This window comes from Triticum aestivum, chromosome 2A (assembly GCF_018294505.1).
Source record: "Triticum aestivum cultivar Chinese Spring chromosome 2A, IWGSC CS RefSeq v2.1, whole genome shotgun sequence".
NCBI lineage: Eukaryota > Viridiplantae > Streptophyta > Magnoliopsida > Poales > Poaceae > Triticum > Triticum aestivum.
Window position 1 is genome coordinate 715302965 of NC_057797.1, and position 22969 is coordinate 715325933.

The 22969-nt window shown below is 46.2% G+C and overlaps 1 protein-coding gene across 1 annotated transcript; it reads right to left on the reverse strand.

The window, feature by feature from the left end:
* Nucleotides 1-644: 644 nt before the first annotated feature.
* On the reverse strand, nt 645-1630 carry LOC123186126 (uncharacterized). Its single transcript, XM_044597914.1, has one exon. The coding sequence runs from the start codon at nt 1220-1222 to the stop codon at nt 899-901; it is 324 nt and encodes a 107-aa protein (XP_044453849.1). The 5' UTR covers nt 1223-1630; the 3' UTR covers nt 645-898.
* Between the last annotated feature and the right edge of the window lie 21339 nt (nt 1631-22969).

A 22969-nucleotide genomic window follows, 5' to 3' on the forward strand; every position in this document is an offset into this window, starting at 1 on the left:
GACGGTGCGTGCATTTTTGTGTGGGTTGTCAGGTCGCCCGTGATGCCCTATTTTTGCAGGCATGTTGTGACGGTTTTCATTCGGTGCTGTGCAAATTAACCGGGCAACTCTTTCTTTTTTTAAGAAATCGACATGCTCTTGGCCTGAGTTTTGAAAAAAAAATTGGTTACAACAAAAGATTCCTCGGTCTGACAGCATAGCTTGCATAATTACGCATCACAACTACACACACCTCACGAAAGAATCCCACACGTGCAAAATCGACTGAGAGGAGAAGGGGGAAACAATTTAAGTCAACTGTAACATCCTTGAAAAGGTCTTTTTTTTTAAACTTTGGTTTTACCCTCGTGTCACTAGCGCAACACGAGCCATAAAAAAATTTATTGGGACTGAAGAGAAATCCTTCTCTACAAAAACTCCTTATGTTCTTGATATTGATTAAGATATACGAGAATAAAGAAGTGAGAAAGGATTCCTTTTCTCTCAATTCAAGTTTCCATTCAATAAGTGCATCAAATATTTGGCATAGAAAGGAATCAGAGGAGAATAAGAAGAGAGAAAGCAGCAAGCTCAATGGATGGGTTTAGCAAAAGCGAAACTCAATAGATGGCACACACCCGCACGTATCTCTGGCTCCCAGGAGGTAGAGGTCATCAAAACTGCAATACATTGTATTAACTGTATCATGAACACAGAGGATTATTACATGTCCATACTCCGTCATACTCGTACGCATAAAAAGCTGGAGGCTAGGTTTTTTCCACCCTCCAGCCATACACAGGAGAGTTGCACATCAATATATTGCGTAGGACTCGTAGTCGTACCACGATCATATTCATACACCATACCAAGCTAGTCCGACTCTAATTAAGTCCAGCTCCCCTCCGACGGAAATCAATCACGCGGCGATCTTTGAGCACCGCGCTTTGGCCGGCGCGAGCCGCTCCTCCCCGTGCTCCGAGGGGCCGTTGCTCCCGCCGACGCACCGCTTCCCCTTCTCGGCACCGGCGTGCGCCGAGGAGCCAGTGGTGTCCCCGGCGCCGTAGCGGCCGGCTGTCGCATTGTTGCGGTGGTGAGGCGCCATGGCAGCGACTGCGGCCGCCTCCTTCTCCTCCTCGGCTATCGTGTCCAGCACCGTCAACGGGATTCCGCGCCGGCGGCGCCTGATGATGGACGGCGCGACCTCGACGGTGATCCGGGCGACGACCTGGGCCTTGGCCATGACCAGCGTGAGCGTGCAACTCACAAATTACTCCACAAAGCTTAACCTGCAAGTTGCATGGGTAGCTTGCACTTCAGTGCTCCACACAGCAGGCTAAAAATGTAGGGGCATGTGGGTTCTATCGTGCTAGCTTATGGGAGGTCGGTAATTTCGGGGCGTGTATTTATAGAGGCACAGTGTTCATTGGGATCAATATGGTCCACTAAACTGGAGAAAAAATCTGGGGGAAAGAAGAGAGGTTAATAACAATAATAACAATACATGGACTGAGAGTGAGGCCAGAGAGACCAGAGAAGCGGTGTTGTTATTAGTCTCCCATCGCGAGTACTGTTTCTATACAGCACACAGGCCCAAATGCCATGGCATATACGCTACTTTCCAGTGCCCAGAAGTCAGAATACAAACCCGCCTGAAAGTGCTGGATGCAATTGGCCGAAAGTATGCAAAAATAAATAAATTTGGGAGCTCAGAGGAACATTGGCTAATATCAGAGGCAAGCCACAAGACACTCGGTGTTCTTTTTCCTTCTTTTTGCGACGATATCATTTCTCTTTGGGTTTCTTTCATGTACCCTTCTGCTTTGGGAGACAAGTGTGCCGATCAAGGTGGCATCCCCTCGGAGGAGGGCAGACGCATCAGGACGAGCAAGGCTCCTTTCCTGTCCCGTCTTGGCATTTCAGGCCTCAGTGCCCCAGTGACAGCCTTCCGTACCGTACCGTACCGTCCCAGCCTATCACCGAGCAACGTGTGGGTTAGGATAGTGAAATCAGCAAGTTGGTTGCTCAACGTTTACTTCGACTGGATCGCGCAAATCTTGGAAATGTCTAGAGCATGGCCCATGTGTCGAAAACTCAAAATCGGAGAGCGGAGAAATTTCCCTGTTTATTTCCGGGGACATTTTGAGGTGCAGAGTTTGGATGTGTGTGTGTGTGTGTGTGTGTGTGTGTGTGTGTGTGATGCTAGGAAGGAGAAGCAAATTGGGCAACAACATAAACGTGGATGTCAATGCCAATCACAGTGTATCAAGATTCAGAAAACAGTAAGCTGATGGTATGCTGATAGTCTGTTGCCGCTTGGCATCAAGAATAATGTGCAGGGAACCCACAGCCTCTGCGTTCAACACCAGTAGTAGATGGGAAATTCATAAACCAGAGAACGACGACACGAAAAAGGCAGTAGGCGCACGGTGATTCAGCGACCAGTGAACCCATCGATGAGTCGAAATCAGTACAGTACCTACTGTTGGAAACCCTGGGAAACACGCTGTGATCAGACACTGGCTTCAGGCTCTGGAACTAACCCAGAACCGGATGCCAGTGTCAACAACAGTGTCTCAAGATTCAGAAAGCGCTACGTCGAGACCTAGTAATATACTGACACTGATACATATTGGTCGGTTGCCGATTGGCATTCAGAATAATGGGCGGGGGAACCCACGGCCTTACGTTCTAACAACGGTGCAAGAAGGAAAATCAAGAACCACAGAACATGGCATGAAAGGACAGTAGGCGCACAGTGATTCAGAAAATCAGCCAAAGAATCAGTCGATCGGCCAAAATCAGTGGCTACTGTAGTACTGTTGGAAACCCTAACAAACACGATGTGATCAGATACCAGACTTGAAAGTCTTCAAAATCAGGGAGGTGCGTGACGAGTCCTCAGTCGAAGACAGCAACACGGCATCAGACCATCTCCAAAGTCGTCCGGCAAACCGCACCTAAGGCCAACTCCACCGCACGACGCCAAAGGAATATTCGGTTTGGCCGGATTTTGTCTCTTTGAGACGGCAATGGATTTGCCCATGTCCGCCTCTGTCCGTTGGGTCGTGGATGCGTCCAGCGGGCGGCCGCATCCTAAATCATGTCCGTGTTGGATGTGATACAAAAACAAAAAAACAAAAATAAAATGACTTAAAAAAGTAAATAAACGCAGTTAAAAAACTTAAAACATAAGTTAAGGGGTCATGGCCACAAAACGGCCCAGTTTCACGGTTCACTTAACGGCCCAGTTCCATAAATAACATAAAGACGGGAAAAAAAAACGCCACCTGCACGCTCCTGCCGCGCCCGTTGTCAGTGTCAAAACCGACGGATCTCGGGTAGGGGGTCCCGAACTGTGCGTCTAAGGTTGATGGTAATAGGAGACAGGGAACACGATGTTTACCCAGATTCGGGCCCTCTCTATGGAGGTAATACCCTACTTTCTGCTTGATTGATATTGATGAATATGAGTGTTACAAGAGTTGATCTACCACGAGATCGTAATGGCTAAACCCTAGAAGTCTGGCCTGTATGACTACGGTATTGAGTATATCCTTTTCGGACTACACCCTCCGGTTTATATAGACACCGGGGGATTTAGGGTTACATAGAGTCAATTACATAAGATAGAATCTTCATAGTTGTTCGCCAAGCTTGCCTTCCACGCCAAGGAGAGTCCCATCCGGACACGCGTACAGTCTTCGGTCTTCATATCTTCACAACCCATCACTCCGGCCCATAGATAACGGGCCGGACGCCCGAGGACCCCTTAGTCCAGGACTCCCTCAGTAGCCCCTGAATCTGGCTTCAATGACAAGATATCTGTTGGGGATCGAAGCAGAAATTTAAAATTTTCTACGCATCACCAAGATCAATCTATGGAGTAATCTAGCAACAAGGGGAAGGGGAGTGCATCTACATACCCTTGTAGTTCGCTAAGCGGAAGCGTTGCAAGAACGCGGATGAAGGAGTCGTACTCGTAGCGATTCAGATCGTGGTTGATTCCGATATAAGCGCCGAACAACGGCGCCTCCGCGTTCAACACACATGCAGCCCGGTGACGTCTCCTACGCCTTGATCCAACAAGGGGAGAAGGAGAGGTTGGGAAGGCTCCGTCCAGCAGTAGCACGATGGCGTGGTGGTGGTGGAGGAGCGCGGGACTCCAGCAGGGTTTCGCCAAGCACTACGAGAGACGAGGAGGGAGAGAGGTAGGGCTGCGCCAAGAGAGAGATCAAATCGTATGTTGGGCAGCCCCATACCTCAAGTATAAATAGGGGGAGGGGAGGGGGCTGCGCCCCTTCTAGGGTTCCCACCCCAAGGGGTGCGGCAGCCCCTGATCCCATCTAGGGTGGCGGCCACAAGGGGGAGAGGGGGAGGCGCACCTGGGGTGGGCCTTAGGGCCCATCTGCCCTAGGGTTTGCCCCCTTCCCCTCTTGGAGGCGCCTTGGGCCTTGGTGGGAGGCGCCCCAGCCCACCTAGGGGCTGGTCCCTTCCCACTATAGGCCCATGTATGCCTCCGGGGCCCGTGGCCCCTCCCGATGGACCCCCGGACCCCTCCGGTGGTCCCGGTACACTACCGGTGATGCCCGGAACACTTTCGGTGGCCAAAACCATACTTCCTATATATCAATCTTTACCTCCGGGCCATTCCGGAACTCCTCGTGACGTCCGGGATCTCATCCGGGACTCCGAACAACATTCGGTAACCATGTACATACTTTCCCTATAATCCTAGCGTCATCGAACCTTAAGTGTATAGACCCTACGGGTTCGGGAGTCATGCAGACATGGCCGAGACAACTCTCCGGTCAATAACCAACAACGGGATCTGGATACCCATGTTGGTTCCCACATGCTCCACGATGATCTCATCGGATGAACCACGATGTCAAGAATTCAATCAATCCCGTATACAATTCCCTTTGTCTAGCGGTATAGTACTTGCCCGAGATTCGATCGTCGGTATCCCGATACCTTGTTCAATCTCGTTACCGGCAAGTCTCTTTACTCGTTCCGTAACAAATCATCCCGTGATCAACTCCTTGGTCACATTGTGCACATTATGATGATGTCCTACCGAGTGGGCCCAGAGATACCTCTCCGTTACACGGAGTGACAAATCCCAGTTTCGATTCGTGCCAACTCAACAGACACTTTCGGAGGTTCCCGTAGTGCACCTTTATAGCATCCAGTTATGTTGTGACGTTTGGCACAGCCAAAGCACTCCTACGGTATCCGGGAGTTGCACAATCTCATGGTCTAAGGAAATGATACTTGACATTAGAAAAGCTTTAGCATACGAACTACACGATCTTGTGCTAGGCTTAGGATTGGGTCTTGTCCATCACATCATTCTCCTAATGATGTGATCCCGTTATAAACGACATCCAATGTCCATGGTCAGGAAACCTTAACCATTTGTTGATCAACGAGCTAGTCAACTAGAGGCTTACTAGGGACATGGTGTTGTCTATGTATCCACACATGTATCTGAATTTCCTATCAATACAATTATAGCATGGATAATAAACGATTATCATGAACAATGAAATATAATAATAATAACTAATTTATTATTGCCTCTAGGGCATATTTCCAACAGTCTCCCACTTGCACTAGAGTCAATAATCTAGTTCACATCGCCATGCTCACAGGTCACATCACCATGTGACCAACATCCAAAGAGTTTACTAAAGTCATTAATCTAGTTCACATCACTATGTGATTAACACTCAATGATTTCTGGGTTTGATCATATTATGCTTGTGAGAGAGGTTGTAGTCAACGGGTCTGTCATATTCAGATCCCTATGTATTTCGCAAAACTTTATGTCATATCGTAGATGCTGCTACCACGTTCCACTTGGAGCTATTCCAAATTGTTGCTCCATTATACGTATCCGGTATCTCTACTCAGAGCTATCCGGATAGGTGTCAAGCTTGCATCGACGTAACTCTTTACGTCGAACTCTTTATCACCTCCATAACCGAGAAACATTTCCTTATTCCTCTAAGGATAATTTTGACCGCTATCTGGTGATCCAGTCCTAGATCACCTTTGTACCCTCTTGCCAGACATGTGGCAAGGCACACATCAGGTGCGGTACTCAGCATGGCATACCGTATAGATCCTATGACAAAAGCATAGGGGACGACCTTCATCCTTCCTCTTTCTTCTGCCGTGGTCAATCTTCGAGTCTTACTCAACTTCACACTTTACAACTCAGGTAAGAACCCCTTCTTTGACTAATCTATTTTGAACTCCTTCAAAAACATGTCAAGGTGTGCGTTCTTTGAAAGTATCATCAGGCGTCTTGATCTATCTCTATAGATCTTGATGCCCAATCTGTAAGCAGCTTTATCCAGGTCTTCCTTTGAAAAACACTCTTCAAACAACCGTTTATGCTTTCCAGGAATTCTACATTATGTCATCCACATATACTTATCAGAAATGTTGTAGTGCTGCCACTCACTTTCTTGTAAATACAAGTTTCTAGCAAACATTGTATAAACCTAAAAGCTTTGATCACTCTATCAAAGCATCTATTCCGACTCCGAGATGCTTGCTCTAGTCCATAGAAGGATTGCTGGAGCCAGCATACCTTTTAGCATCCTTAGGATCGACAAAACCTTTTATTGTATCACATACAACTTTTTCTTACGAAAACTGGTAAGAAAACTTGTTTTTTGACATCCATCTGTCAGATTTCATAATCAAAAAATACAACTAATGCTAACATGATTCCGACGGACTCAAGCATCGCTACGGGTGAGAAATTCTCATCGTAGTCAACTCCTTGAACTTATGAAAAGACTCTTTCCCACAAGTCGAGCTTTATAGATGGTAACATTACCGTCCACGTCCGTCTTCTTCTTAAAGATCCATTTATCTCAATGGCTTGCCGATCATCGGGCAAGTCCACCAAAGTCCATACTTTGTTCTGATACATGGATCCTATCTCGGATTTCATGGCTTCTAACCATTTGTCGGAATACGGGCCCACCATCACTTCTCCATAGCTCGTAGGTTCATTTTTGTCTAACAACATGATATCTAAGACAGGATTACCGTACCACTCAGGTATCCTTGTCGACCTACGAGGTTTGATAGCAACTTGATCCGAAGCTTCATGATCACTATCATTAACTTCCTATTCAATAGACGTAGGCGCCACATAAAACATCTTTCTGTGTTGCATCACTCTCTGGTTGAAGTAAAGGTTCGACAACCTCATCAAGTTCTATCTTCCTCCCACTCAATTCTTTCGAGAGAAACTCCTTCTCGAGAAAGGACCCGTTCTTAGCGACAAACAATTTGCCCTCGGATCTGAGATAGAAGGTATACCCAACTGTCACCTTTGGGTATCCTATGAAGATGTGTTTGTCCGCTTTTGGGTTCGAGCTTCTCCGGCTGAAGCCTTAAGCATCGCAGCCCCAAACATTAAGAAACGACAATTTTGGTTTCTTGCCAAACCATATTCATACGACGTCGTCTCAACGGACTTAGATGTTGTCATATCTAAAGTGAATGCAGTGTCTCTAATGCATATCCTCAAAATGAAAATGGTAGATCGGTAAGAGACATCATAGATCGCACCATATCTCATAAGGTTCGATTACGACGTCCGGACACACCATTACGCTGTGGTGTTCCAGGTGGCTTCAACTACGAAACAATTCACAATGTCTTAAGTGTTTGCCAAACTCATAACTCAGAAATTCTCATTGATCAGATCGTAGGAATTTGATCTTCTTGTTATGACGATTCTTAACTTCACTCTGAAATCGCTTGAACTTTTCAAATGTTTCAGACTTGTGCTTCATTAAGTAAATATACCTATATCTACTCAAATCGTTAGTGAAGATGAGAAAATAGCGATATCCACCGCACGCTTCAATTCTCATTGGATCACACGCATCAGCATGTATGGTTTCCAACAAGTCACTTGTCCGTTTCATTGTACCTGAAAACGGGGTCTTAGTCATCCTGCCCATGAGGCATGGCTCGCATGTGTCAAGTGATTCAAAATCAAGTGACTCCAAACATCCATCGACATGGAGTTTCTTCATGCATCTTACGCCAATATGACCTAAGCGGCAATGCCACAAGAAAGTGGTACTATCATTATTAACTCTACATCTTTTGGCGTGAACATGTGTATTACCACGACCAAGATTCAATGAACCATTCACATAGGGTGCATGACCATGAAAGGTATTATTCATGTAAACAGAATAACCATTATTCTCTAACTTAAATGAATAACAGTATTGCAATGAACATGATCTAATCATATTTACGCTCAACGTAGACACCTGATAACATTTATCTAGGTTCAATACTAATCCCGAAGGCAGATGGAGCATGCGATGGTGATCTCATCAACTTTGGAAACACTTCCAACACACATCGTCACCTCGCCCTTAGCCAGTCTCCTTTAGTCCGTAACTTTTGCTTCAAGTCACCAATAATAGTAAATGAACCGGTATCCAATACCCACGTGCTACCAGGAGTACTAGTGAGGTACACATTAATAACATGTATATACTTTGTTGAAATTGCCAGCCTTCTTATCTACCATGCATTTGGGGTAATTGCGCTACCAGTGACCGTTCCCCTTACAATAGAAGCACTCAGTCTCGGGTTTGGGTTCAACCTTGGGTTCCTTCACTGGAGCGACAACTAGTTTTCCATCCATGAAGTTTCCCTTCTAGCCCTTGCCCTTCTTGAATCCAGTGGTCTTGTTAAACCATCAACACTTGATGCTCCTTCTTGATTTCTACCTTTTGCGGTCTTAAGCACCGCGAACAGCTCCAGGATCAACTCCATCCCTTGCATGTCATAGTTCATCACGAAGATCTAGTGGCTTAGTGATAGTGGCTAGAGAACTCTATCAATCACTATCTTATCTGGAAGTTTAACTCCCACTTGATTTAAGTGATTGTAGCACCTAGACATTCTGAGCACATGCTCACTAGCTGAGCTATTCTCCTCCATCTTGTTGGCAAAAGAACTTGTCAAAGGTCTCATACCTCTCAACACGGGCATGAGCCTGAAATCCCAATTTCAGCTCTTGGAACATCTCATATGTCTTATGGCGTTCAAAAACGTCATTGGAATCCCGATTCTAAGTCGTGAAGTATGGTGCACTAAACTATCAAGTAGTCATCGGGATGTGTCTGTCAGGTGTTCACAACATCCACAGACAACGTTGTAGGGGTTTGCACATCGAGCGGTGCATCAAAGATGTAAGCCTCCTGTGTAGCAGTGAGGACACTCCTCGGACTACGGACCCAGTCCGCATCATTGCTTACAATATCTTTCAACTTGGTCTTTCTCTAGGAACGTATTGAAATAGGGAGCAACAACGTGAGCTATTTATCTACAAAATATTTGCAAAGACAATTTAGACTATGTTCATGATAATTAAGTTCATCTAATCAAATTATTTAATGAACTCCCACTCAGATAGACATCCCTCTAGTCATCTAAGTGAAACATGATCCGAATCGACTAGGCCGTGTCCAATCATCACGTGAGACGGACTAGTCATCAACGGTGAACATCTCATGTTGATCGTATCTTCTATACGACTCATGTTCGACCTTTCGGTCTTCCGTGTTCCGAGGCCATGTCTGTACATGCTAGGCTCGTCAAGTCAACCTAAGTGTTTGGCATATGTTCCGAGGCCATGTCTGTACATGCTAGGCTCGTCAACACCCGTTGTATTCGAACGTTAGAATCTATCACACCCGATCATCACGTGGTGCCTCGAAACAACGAACCTTCGCAACGGTGCACAGTTAGGGGGAACACTTTTCTTGAAATTTTAGTGAGGGATCATCTTATTTAAGCTACCGTCATTCTAAGAAAATAAGATGTAAAACATGATAAACATCACATGCAATCAAATAGTGACATGATATGGCCAATATCATTTTGCTCCTTATGATCTCCATCATTGGGGCTCCATGATCATCGTTGTCACCGACATGACACCATGATCTCCATCATCGTGTCTTCTTGAAGTTGTCTCGTCATCCATTACTTCTACTACTATGGCTAATGCTTTAGCAATAAAGTAAAGTAATTACATGATGTTTATGTTGACACGCAGGTCATAAATAAATTAGGACAACTCCTATGGCTCCTGCCGGTTGTCATACTCATCGACATGCAAGTCATGATTCCTATTACAAGAACATAATCAATCTCATACATCACATATATCATTCATCACATCCTTTTGGCCATATCACATCACAAGGCATATGCTGCAAAAGCAAGTTAGACATCCTCTAATTGTTGTTGCAAGTTTTTACGTGGCTGCTATAGGTTTCTAGCAAGAATGTTTCTTACCTACGCCAAAACCACAACGTGATATGCCAATTTCTATTTACCCTTCATAAGGACCCTTTTCATCAAATCCGATCCGACTAAAGTGGGAGAGACAGACACCCGCTAGCCACCTTATGCAACTAGTGCATGTCAGTCAGTGGAACCAGTCTCACGTAAGAGTACGTGTAAGGTCGGTCCGGGCCGCTTCATCCCACGATGCCGCCGAATCAAGATAAGACTAGTAACAACAAGTAAATTGATAAAATCGACGCCCACAACAACTTGTGTTCTACTCGTGCATAGAAACTACACATAGACCTAGCTCATGATGCCACTGTTGGGGACCGAATCAGAAATTTAAAATTTTCTATGCATCACCAAGATCAATCTATGGAGTAATCTAGCAACAAGGGGAAGGGGAGTGCATCTACATACCCTTGTAGATCGCTAAGCGGAAGCGTTGCAAGAACACGGATGAAGGATTCGTACTCGTAGCGATTCAGATTGCGGTTGATTCCGATCTAAGCGCCGAACAACGGCGCCTCCACGCTCAACACACATGCAGCCCGGTGACGTCTCCTACGCCTTGATCCAGCAAGGGGAGAAGGAGAGGTTGGGAAGGCTCCGTCCAGCAGTAGCACTACGGCGTGGTGGTGGTGGAGGAGCGCGGGACTCCAGCAGGGCTTCGCCAAGCACTACGAGAGACGAGGAGGGAGAGAGGTAGGGCTGCGCCAAGAGAGAGATCAAATCGTATGTTGGGCAGCCCCCATACCTCAAGTATATATAGGGGGAGGGGAGGGGGCTGCGCCCCTTCTAGGGTTCCCACCCCAAGGGGTGGGGCAGCCCCTGATCCCATATAGGGTGGCGGCCACAAGGGGGAGAGGGGGAGGCGCACCTGGGGTGGGCCTTAGGGCCCACCTGCCCTAGGGTTTGCCCCCTTCCCCTCTTGGAAGCGCCTTGGGCTTTGGCGGGAGGCGCCCCAGCCCACCTAGGGGCTGGTCCCTTCCCACTATAGGCCCATGTATGCCTCCGGGGCCCGTGGCCCCTCCCGGTGGACCCCCCGGACCCCTCCGGTGGTCCCGGTACACTACCGGTGATGCCCGGAACACTTCTAGTGGCCAAAACCATACTTCCTATATATCAATCTTTACCTCCGAACCATTACGGAACTCCTCGTGATGTCCGGGATCTCATCCGGGACTCCGAACAACATTCGGTAACCGCGTACATACTTTCCCTATAACCCTAGCGTCATCGAACCTTAAGTGTGTAGACCCTACGGGTTCGGGAGTCATGCAGACATGGCCGAGACAATTCTACGGTCAATAACCAACAGCGGGATCTGGATACCCATGTTGGTTCCCACATGCTCCACGATGATCTCATCGGATGAACCACGATGTCAAGGATTCAATCAATCCCGTATACAATTCCCTTTGTCTAGCGGTATAGTACTTGCCCGGGATTCGATCGTTGGTATCCCGATACCTTGTTCAATCTCGTTACCGGCAAGTCTCTTTACTCGTTCCGTAACACATCATCTCGTGATCAACTCCTTGGTCACATTGTGCACATTATGATGATGTCCTATCGAGTGGGCCCAGAGATACCTCTCCGTTACACGGAGTGACAAATCCCAGTCTTGATTCGTGCCAACTCAACAGACACTTTCAGAGGTACCCGTAGTGCACCTTTATAGCCACCCAGTTACGTTGTGACATTTGGCACACCCAAAGCACTCCTACGGTATCCAGGAGTTGCACAATCTCATGGTCTAAGGAAATGATACTTGACATTAGAAAAGCTTTAGCATACGAACTACACAATCTTGTGCTAGGCTTAGGATTGGGTCTTGTCCATCACATCATTCTCCTAATGATGTGATCCCGTTATCAATGACATCCAATGTCCATGGTCAGGAAACCGTAACCATCTGTTGATCAACGAGCTAGTCAACTAGAGGCTTACTAGGGACATGGTGTTGTCTATGTATCCACACATGTACCTGAGTTTCCTATCAATACAATTCTAGCATGGATAATAAATGATTATCATGAACAATGAAATATAATAATAACTAATTTATTATTGCCTCTAGGGCATATTTCCAACATTATCCGGCGCGTAGTGCTGTCTTCGGCATTGCAAGGCGGGTTCGTCCTTCCAAACTCCCGAATAGTCTCCAGACGAATTGATCATGTCCGGACCTATAACACACACCGCACACAACCGTAGAGAGAATATAATAACTGAAGGAAATATGCCCTAGAGGCAATAATAAAGTTATTATTTATTTCCTTATATCATGATAAGTGTTTATTATACATGCTAGAATTGTATTAACCGGAAACATAATACATGTGTGAATACATAGACAAACAGAGTGTCACTAGTATGCCTCTACTTGACTAGCTCGTTGATCAAAGATGGTTAAGTTTCCTAGCCATTGACATGGGTTGTCATTTGATTAACGGGATCACATCATTAGGAGAATGATGCGATTGACATGACCCATTCCGTTAGCTTAGCACATGATCGTTTAGTATGTTGCTGTTGCTTTCTTCATGACTTATACATGTTCCTATGACTACGAGATTATGCAACTCCCATTTACCGAAGGAACACTTTGTGTGCTACCAAACGTCACAACGTAACTGGGTGATTATAAAGGTGCTCTACAGGTGTCTCCGAAGGTACTTGTTGGGTTGGCGTATTTCGAGAGTAGGATTTGTCACTCCGATTATCGGAGAGGTATCTCTGGGCCCTCTCGGTAATGCACATCACTTAAGCCTTGCAAGCATTGCAACTAATGAGTTAGTTGCGGGATGATGTATTACGGAACGAGTAAAGAGACTTGCCGGTAAAGAGATTGAACTAGGTATTGAGATACCGACGATCGAATATCGGGCAAGTAACATACTAATGACAAAGGGAACAACATATGTTGTTATGTGGTCTGACCGATAAAGATCTTCGTAAAATATGTAGGAGCAAATATGAGCATCCAGGTTCTGCTATTGGTTATTTACCCGAGATGTGTCTCGGTCATGTCTACATAGTTCTCGAACCCGTAGGGTCCGCACGCTTAACGTTATGATGACAGTTATATTATGAGTTTATATGTTTTGATGTACCTGTTGTTCGGAGTCCCGGATGTGATCACGGACATGACGAGGAGTCTCGAAATGGTCGAGACATGAAGATTGATATATTGGAAGCCTATGTTTGGATATCGGAAGTGTTCCGGGTAAATCGGGATTTTACTGGAGTACCGGGAGGTTACCGGAATCCCCCGGGAATCAAATGGGCCTTAGTGGGCCTAGGTGGAAGAGAGGAGAGGAGGCAAGGGCTAGCCGCGCGCCCCTCCTCCCTAGTTCGAATAGGATAAGGAGAGGGGGGCGGCGCCCCCCTTCCTTCCTTCTCCTCCACTCCTTCCCCTCAAGTCCTAATCCAACTAGGAAAGGGGGGAGTCCTACTCCCAGTGGGAGTAGGACTCCTCCTGGCATGCCCTCTCCCTTGGCCGGCCACACCCCCTTGCTCCTTTATATACGGGGGCAGGGGGCACCCTAGAGACACAACAATTGATCATTGATCTCTTAGCCGTGTGCGGTGCCCCCCTCCACCATAGTCCACCTCGATAATATTGTAGCGGTGCTTAGGCGAAGCCCTGCGTCGGTAGAACATCAACATCGTCACCTCGCCGTCGTGCTGAGAAAACTCTCCCTCAACACTCGGCTGGATCGGAGTTCGAGGGACGTCATCGGGCTGAACATGTGCTGAACTCGGAGGTGCCGTACGTTCGGTACTTGATCGGTCGGATCGTGAAGATGTATGATTACATCAACCACGTTGTGCTAAGACTTCCGCTTTCGGTCTACGAGGGTACGTGGACAACACTCCCCCCCCTCTCGTTGCTATGCATCACCATGATCTTGCATGTGCGTAGTAATTTTTTTGAAATTACTACGTTCCCCAACAGTGGTATCAGAGCCAGGTTTTATGCGTTGATGTTATATGCACGAGTAGAACACAAGTGAGTTGTGGGCGATATAAGTCATACTGCTTACCAACATGTCATACTTTGGTTCGGCGGTATTGTTGGATGAAGCGGCCCGGACCAACATTACGCTTACGCTTACGCGAGACTGGTTCTACCGACGTGCTTTGCACACAGGTGGCTAGCGGGTGTCAGTTTCTCCAACTTTAGTTGAACTGAGTGTGGCTACGCCCGGTCCTTGCGAAGGTTAAAACAACACCAACTTGACAAACTATCGTTGTGGTTTTGATGCGTAGGTAAGAATGGTTCTTGCTAAGCCCGTAGCAGCCACGTAAAACTTGCAACAACAAAGTAGAGGACGTCTAACTTGTTTTTGCAGGGCATGTTGTGATATGATATGGTCAAGACATGATGCTAAATTTTATTCTATGAGATGATCATGTTCTGTAACCGAGTTATCGGCAACTGGCAGGAGCCATATGGTTGTCGCTTTATTGTATGCAATGCTATCACCCAGTAATGCTTTACTTTATCACTAAGCGGTAGCGATAGTCGTGGAAGCATAAGATTGGCGGGACGACAACGATGTTACGATGGAGATCAAGGTGTCGCGCCGGTGACGATGGTGATCATGACGGTGCTTTGCAGATGGAGATCACAAGCACAAGATGATGATGGCCATATCATATCACTTATATTGATTGCATGTGATGTTTATCTTTTATGCATCTTATCTTGCTTTGATTGACGGTAGCATTATAAGATGATCTCTCACTAAATTTCAAGATAAAAGTATTCTCCCTGAGTATGCACCGTTGCCAAAGTTCGTCGTGCCCAGACACCACGTGATGATCGGGTGTGATAAGCTCTACGTCCATCTACAACGGGTGCAAGCCAGTTTTGCACACGCAGAATACTCAGGTTAAACTTGACGAGCCTAGCATATGCAGATATGGCCTCAGAACACTGAGATCGAAAGGTCGAGCGTGAATCATATAGTAGATATGATCAACATAGTGATGTTCACCATTGAAAGCTACTCCATTTCACGTGATGATCGGTTATGGTTTAGTTGATTTGGATCACGTGATCACTTAGAGGATTAGAGGGATGTCTTTCTAAGTGGGAGTTCTTAAGTAATATGATTAATTGAACTTAAATTTATCATGAACTTAGTACCTGATAGTATCTTGCTTGTCTATGTTTGATTGTAGATAGATGGCCCGTGCTGTTGTTCCGTTGAATTTTAATGCGTTCCTTGAGAAAGCAAAGTTGAAAGATGATGGTAGCAATTACACGGACTGGGTCTGTAACTTGAGGATTATCCTCATTGCTGCACAGAAGAGTTATGTCCTGGGAGCACCACTAGGTGTACCTCCTGCGCCAGCAACTACAGACATTGTGAATGCCTGGCAGTTGCGTGTTGATGACTACTCGATAGTTCAATGTGCCATGCTTTACGGCTTAGAACCGAGACTTCAATGATGTTTTGAACGTCATGGAGCATATGAGATGTTCCAGGAGTTGAAGTTAATATTCTAGAAGAATGCTCGGATTGAGAGATATGAAGTCTCCATTAAGTTCTATAGCTGCAAGATGGAGGAGAATAGTTCTGTCAGTGAGCATATACTCAAGGTGTCTGGGTATTGTAATCACTTGATTCAACTGGGAGTTAATCTTCCGGATGATAGCATCATTGACATAATTCTCCAATCACTTCCACCTAGCTACAAGAGTTTCGTGATGAACTATAATATGCAAGGGATGAATAAGACAATTCCCGAGCTCTTCGCAATGCTAAAAGCTGCGGAGGTAGAAATCAAGAAGGAGCATCAAGTGTTGATGGTCAACAAGACCACTAGTTTCAAGAAAAAGGGCAAAGGGAAGAAGAAGGGGAACTTCAAGAAGAACAGCAAGCAAGTTGCTGCTCAGGAGAAGAAACCCAAGTCTGGACCTAAGCCTGAAACTGAGTGCTTCTACTGCAAGCAGACCGGTCACTGGAAGCGAATTGCCCCAAGTATTTGGCAGATAAGAAGGATGGTGTCGTGGTTTTGTCACGGCAGATGTCCTAGAGAAAGGACTTAGTCGTGGAGCCATCGCAATGGGTTAGCTTGAAGGGGTTAAAGCGGACACAGGGACGCAAGAGAGTTTATACTAGTTCGGCCCCTTCGATGAAGCTAAAAGCCTACGTCTAGTTGTGATGGAATTGATGGGGTTTCGATGACTAGGGAGCAAACAAGCTTCGCCTAAGTCTCGAGTTGTTGTCTGTCCTCTGAACTATCGCCGAGTCGTCCCCTTATATACACGGGTGACGCCCGTCGGTACACAGATTCCCAATACCGGCTCATAGACGTGTCCGGTTTGGTCTCTACTTATTCCTAACTTACAATATAAGTTACATACCAACGCCGGTTTACGGCTACAGGCCTTGAACCGACTATGGGCCTTGAGCCCTCATCTGCCTTCTTGGGCTTTAACATAGTTAACTACTGATGAAGTTAACCCGGCCCAGATAGGCCGGTTTACGCCCAGTAGTAATATCCCCAACATTAGGCCCCAGATTGATTTGAACCGGTTCATGTCAATCCTTAGCAAAAATCTTCACCTTCAATATCTTCTTGTAGTTCGTTGAACCGCCGTGATGTCATCTTGTCTGGTCGTTGTAAACCGGAGTGACGTCACCTGTTATAAAGAAACTTATCCATGATACCTTCTTTGTTTAATAGGTCTGCGACAATCGAGGCGACAACTCTGTTTCCAGACCCACGGTTCCTTGATTTTCGCGCCTGACTCCTATCCCTTGCCTTATAAATAGGACCGAAGGGTCATTTCCTTTTCTCCCCTTCGTGCCCTTCTACTTCGTCTTCCCCGCGTCGTCCAGCTTCGGAGCTCCACCGTCGTCGACGACCTCTGCTCCAACCTTGGCCGCTGCATCACCCTGACTGTACCAGAGCATCTTGGCGACCTTCTGTTTCTTCCTCGGCTTCGGTGAGTTCTTCATCTTTTCCTCCGTAGATCCGTTCTAGGGTTTCCAAGTTCTTCAGAGTTCATCGTCTTCTTCGTATTCATATGACAGATCCTGGATGAACCTGTGAACCTTTGCTCTGTGTAGCGGTATTTCTTAGCATCCGCCTTTACTTATATGCCTCAAGACCATAGATCTACCTGTATCTCTACCCATCGGTTCGGTACTGTTCTTTTTTGAACTTTGAATATTTTCCTTCTTTTCTGAACTTGCTTCAGATCCGTCGCTGTAGATAGATCTTGTGAAATCTATTTCTGTACACTTATCTATCTGCAATCTCAACTGTTTCAATGCTTAGATCCAGCGGTTTAACTTTGTAGAAAAATTGCCAAACCGGTATATACCATTAGTCCCCTTGTTGAACCGCCAGATGCTGTTGCTTCATAGAACTCCAGTTTAGATAGAGCTGTCTTCGGTTTAAAATTGTATATACCAGTGCACTTTAATAAATGCATTCTTGAACCGGAATTACCTATCTTGTAGATTTCATCATGGCCAAGCAAGTATATGAGTGCAACTAGGTTCCTTCTCACGTCACGGAGACTCAGCTGAACAATTTAGTCCTGATCGGCGCTTTAGGCAGCAAAAACACCATCCATTGGAGAGCTCCTGGCAAAGAATGCCCTCCCACACCTCAAGAAGGAGAGGTCGTGGTTTTCATAGATCACTTAGCCCGGGGCTTTAAGCCGCCCGGTTCTAAATTTTACTGGGACGTTTTAGCCGATTTTCAACTCCACCCGCAAGACACTGGTCCCAACTCTGTTACAAACATGTGTCACTTCCAAGTGCTCTGTGAGGTGTTCTTTCAAGAGGAGCCCACAGTGGAATTGTTCAGAGACTGTTTCCATCTAAACCGTCGTACTGAATTTTCTGACGGTTCCAATACGGAGTTGGGCGATGTGGCGATTCAGAAAAGGAAAGAAGTCACATACCCTCACGCCAAACTGCACAGCCACCCTAAAGAGTGGAATCAAACATGGTTCTATTGCAGAGACACCTCCCCTGCTGGTGAAAATCCTTTGCCTGGTTTTCGTCCGGAGCGGCTTAGCAATACACACCCCTTTCCGCAAAGGTGGACTGCCAAGGAGAGAAGCAAATATGCTCCTCAACTATCCAAGCTCAGAGCCTTCATGGCCAATGGTTTACCAGAAGTTGATCTCTCTCGCTGTTGGATATCATGGAGCATACTGCCCCTTAGTCAGCGCTCCGGTTTGATGTGCGAGTATACTGGCAGTGTTGATGACCCATTGCAGCATGCTAACATCCAGCTTACCGACGAAGAAATCATAGAGGCTGTGAATAAAATGCTGAATGAACCGGAACACGTTTGTGCTCGAACCGGCCTGCTTCCCTTCTGTGCCACCAACAAACCGCCAGCTGTAAGAGTTTGATTGTTCTTTTTTTTCTGAACCTGTTATTGATATACCTGGTCATTCTTTAATATCAATACCTGTTTGAACAAGGCAATGATCCATTTTGGAGCAAGAAACTGTCACAGGAGAAACCAGAAAAACCCGACAAACCGGAAAGACCAATCCGGCAAAAGACTAAAGCTGTGAAGAAGACTACCCACAGGAAAAGAGCCACTGCATCCTCTGATCCGGCCACTGATGACGATGTGGATAATCCAGACCTTGAGGTAGAGCTTGACTCACTTGGCTTATTTTTCATGCGTCTTATTGATGATGATATTTGTCAGGATGATGCTGAAGCCAGCCATGCTGATGCTGCAGAGGTAATTATTCTCTCTTCCGATTCAGAACCTTTGCCTTCACTAAAAATCCGTCAGGCAAACCGGAAAGTTAAATTTTCTCATCCCCTTGCTTACTTGGATCCCAAATTTCTTATGAAGACCCAACAGCACGAAGCTCGCCGCACAACCCGGCACAGCGGCCAGGTAGTTACCTCCGCCGGTTTACCGAACAGTCCGGTTCGGAAAAACGCCGTTCAGAGGTCTCTAATTTGCTTGTCAGTGCTTGTCCTAAAGCGGGCTGTTATCGTCAACCTCTTAATCCATCTGACTCCGATTATCAGGTTACTTCCCACTCATCCTCTGGCGAGTCATCGGCTACTCAGCTGCCACCGCTCAAAACGGTGCTTGGGTAAGCTATACTTATCATAATATTTCCGGTACATCACCTTGGAACATATGCTGTATTTGAATTTGTTATTCCTTTCAGGGCCAAGCCTAGGCCGAGCAAGAAGGCTCGCCTGGATAAAGCGGCCGAGGAGGATGCCGTCCCTGAACCGGGCAAAACACCAGATCTTGAAGCGGCTATTCCTGAAGACATACCCAATGATCCACCGCAGCAAGATGACGATCTTATTGCTGAAGATAGGCCTATTGATACCTCAAGTCCTACCAACCAGCCCACAAGCCCCATCCGTATTGAGAAATCCACCGGTCCGACAAAGCCTACTGATAAGCCAACGGCCCCAGTGCAAACCGGCAACGCCAAGGATGATGAAGTTGTTATTACTGGCATTGGCCATACAGAGCCAAGCAATCCTGTTGCTTTGTCTAAACATAATGCCAAGGAAGAATTTGCTGCCTTTGGCAAGGGCAAGTAGAATGTTGATCTGGCGACCTACGTTGCTCTGAACGCCCAAGACATCCATTCCGGCTATCTGAACCGGCTGTACACCAGTCGTGACTATGAAGCCGATCTGGTTAACATGATGAAAGATAAATATGAGGTAACTTCCATATACTCTTTCCTGCTTGTATGCGTCAATTCTTGCTGACTCGCCTAGCCCCCAAGGACCGGTTTGTAATCTTCTTTCAAACCGGGACTTACTAATATAAATCTTAATGCCTCAAAATTCGCTGATGTAGCCCCCAAGGGCCTGTTCAACTTAGTGTAGTTAAACCGGGACTTAAGTAATTAATATCGCCGCATCAGAATTTATTTGAACAAATAGCCATTAGCCCTCAAGTGCCAAGTTGAATACTTGTATTGAGCTTGGGACTTTATAATCAAGTGAAATATGAAGATCAAATAGGCATTAGCCCCCAAGCGCCAAGTGCATAACTTGTTTATGTGGTTGGTGCTTCAATTCTTGCACTGCTTGCTGAATCATATAACTGTCTGTATGCAGGCTGAGCTGAAGATAAAAGAGACCCAAATCGCCGATCCCCAAGAAAATCTGAAGTCCCAACAGACTGAAACCTTAAAAGCAAAAGAGGAGTTGACCAGCGCCTTAAGCGTCATTGAACAGCTTAAGAAGGATTTCAAGAAGGAGCGGGCGGATTGGGCTACTGAAAAATCTGCTTTAGCCAAACGAGCAGAAGACGCCGAGGCTGCACTAAAACCGGTGGTGGATGAACTGACCAGCATAAAGCGGCACGTGCATGCCATGACTGCTGCTATCTTTGGTAAGCCGGTTTGATTTCTGAATTGATTCTGCCATCTTACAGAGCTGCCGGTTTGTTAATCCTTTATGATATTTCAGGGACACGCATTGGTCATTTGGGGTCAGATGTGCGGAAGAAATTAAAAGCCGCCTATACGTTGATCGAACAATTGTACACTGGTGCGCAATGGATCATCTGTACTGCATCCCACAACAAGCCGGTGCCCACTTTGATTCAGGACACTCTAAAGAAACTATCAGTGCTTCCTGCCCGGGTGGAAGAGGTGAAGAAATCTGCTGCTCGAACTGGTGCGATCAATGCCTTAATCCGGGCAAAAGCTTGGGTGCCGGATTTTGATCCTATTGAAGCGTCTCAGGGCTATCCCAGCTTGAAGGAAGACGGGTCAGAGTTTAGTGAAGCGGATCTGCGAGCAATAAACCGGGAGGTGCGTCCGCTAGCTTGTCAATTGGCTGAAGAAGCAGACTTATCTCATTATCAAGCCCACTATGACAATCAAAACAAGCGAGTAGCTGCACCAATTCATGAAGCGGAAAATCTTATCCCTCCAATCCGTAAGCATACTTACGCCCCCGATATTGAACCGTCATTGCTGATCCATGATGAAGCTGTTTTTCAAGCATTAATGGGAATCGACTGGACAACTATTGATTTCCAGCCGCTGGGTAGAGAAACTGAAGTTGAAGCGGCGCGGGATGACCCACAACCATCAGGCCAGGCTGGTGACCAAGCTTGACCGGCGGCCGGTTTAAACTGCTTCCCCTTTGAAAAACAATGATCTTGTTTTGGGCACCGTGTTGCCTTGTAATAGGCTAGCTGATACTCTTGATCTTAATATGCCTTCGTGCATAACCACTCCAACTTGTGCTTTCTTTGGGTTATGAACTTTCCAAAGTATTTTCTGCAACATAAAAATCTTAAAGTGCCACCGCGGTTGTACCGTCAGGCGGAGTATGATGTCTGTATATATAAAATCAAAACATCTGAAATTTAAGCATATGATCAAATCTTTGAGATACATAATACCTGCCATCGTTGGGCATGAAGCTGGCTTAGCCAATCTTGAAGCGGAGGTTTCATAAACCCACACTGTTGGAGGAGATAGCAGCTCCTGTATATATATAATGCCGGTTTACCATGTAAACCGTGCTGGGTTATAATAAAGCACCGTGTTACTCCGTAATAGGATGTTAACAAAAAATCAAACCGGGAAAATAGTCTCCGGACTAAAAATGAACCGTGTTCCGTCAATTGACAGTGTGAACCGGTTTTTAAAATTTTGTCAGTTTAGAAAACGCAACAAAAAGAAAGAAATATCTATCAAAGAAAATTGTGAAGCAAAGGCAATGATAAAACCATTTAAAAAAGAGGCTTATTTGAGCCGATCAGATGGCATTACCATGGTCGGACATGACCAAGCTCCCGATAGGTGTAGCTATGGTTCAGGTCAGCCAGGTCCCCAAATGAAACCGTGGCATTTATGCCGATCAAGTGGCATGGCAATGGTTCGGGTTCGACCAAGCCCCCAAGTGATTCTGTGGCCTTAGGCCGATCAAGAGGCGTGACTGGTTCAGACGTGACCAAGTCCCCAAGTGATCTGGTGGCTCTCGCCTATCAAGAGGTGTTGCATTGGTTCGGACACGACCAAGCCCCCAAGTGATATAACATGATGCTTTTTGAAAAGCTAACTCAAGGGGTAAACCGGAGGCCGCTTTAGAACAACTCCGTGTAACCACACATGACGTAAAAGGATAGATACCCCGCTTTAGCTGAGGTTCCGGTTTATGATATTTAATCATAATATATACATCGTCATAATATGTACACAAGTAGAGCCAATGGCTCAGGTATAGTAAGGCCGAAGATGAGCTATGTTCCACGGCCTGTTGGTCTCCTCCTCTGATGTACGTGAGTCTTTATGCTCTCGAATATCGATCAGATAGTATGACCCGTTGTGCAGATTCTTGCTGACCACGAAAGGTCCCTCCCAAGGTGGGGATAGCTTATGCATATCAGTGTGATCTTGGATGAGCCGAAGCACCAAATCTCCTTCCTGAAAGGTTCTGGTTCTGACTCGACGACTGTGATAACGACGAAGATCCTGTTGGTAAATCGCCGAGCGGGCGGCTGCTATGTCATGTTCTTCATCCAATAGGTCCAAAGCGTCTTGCCGTGTTGTCTCATTGTCTGCTTCAATATAAGCCGCCACACGGGGTGATTCATGATAGATATCACTGGGGAGAACCGCCTCCGC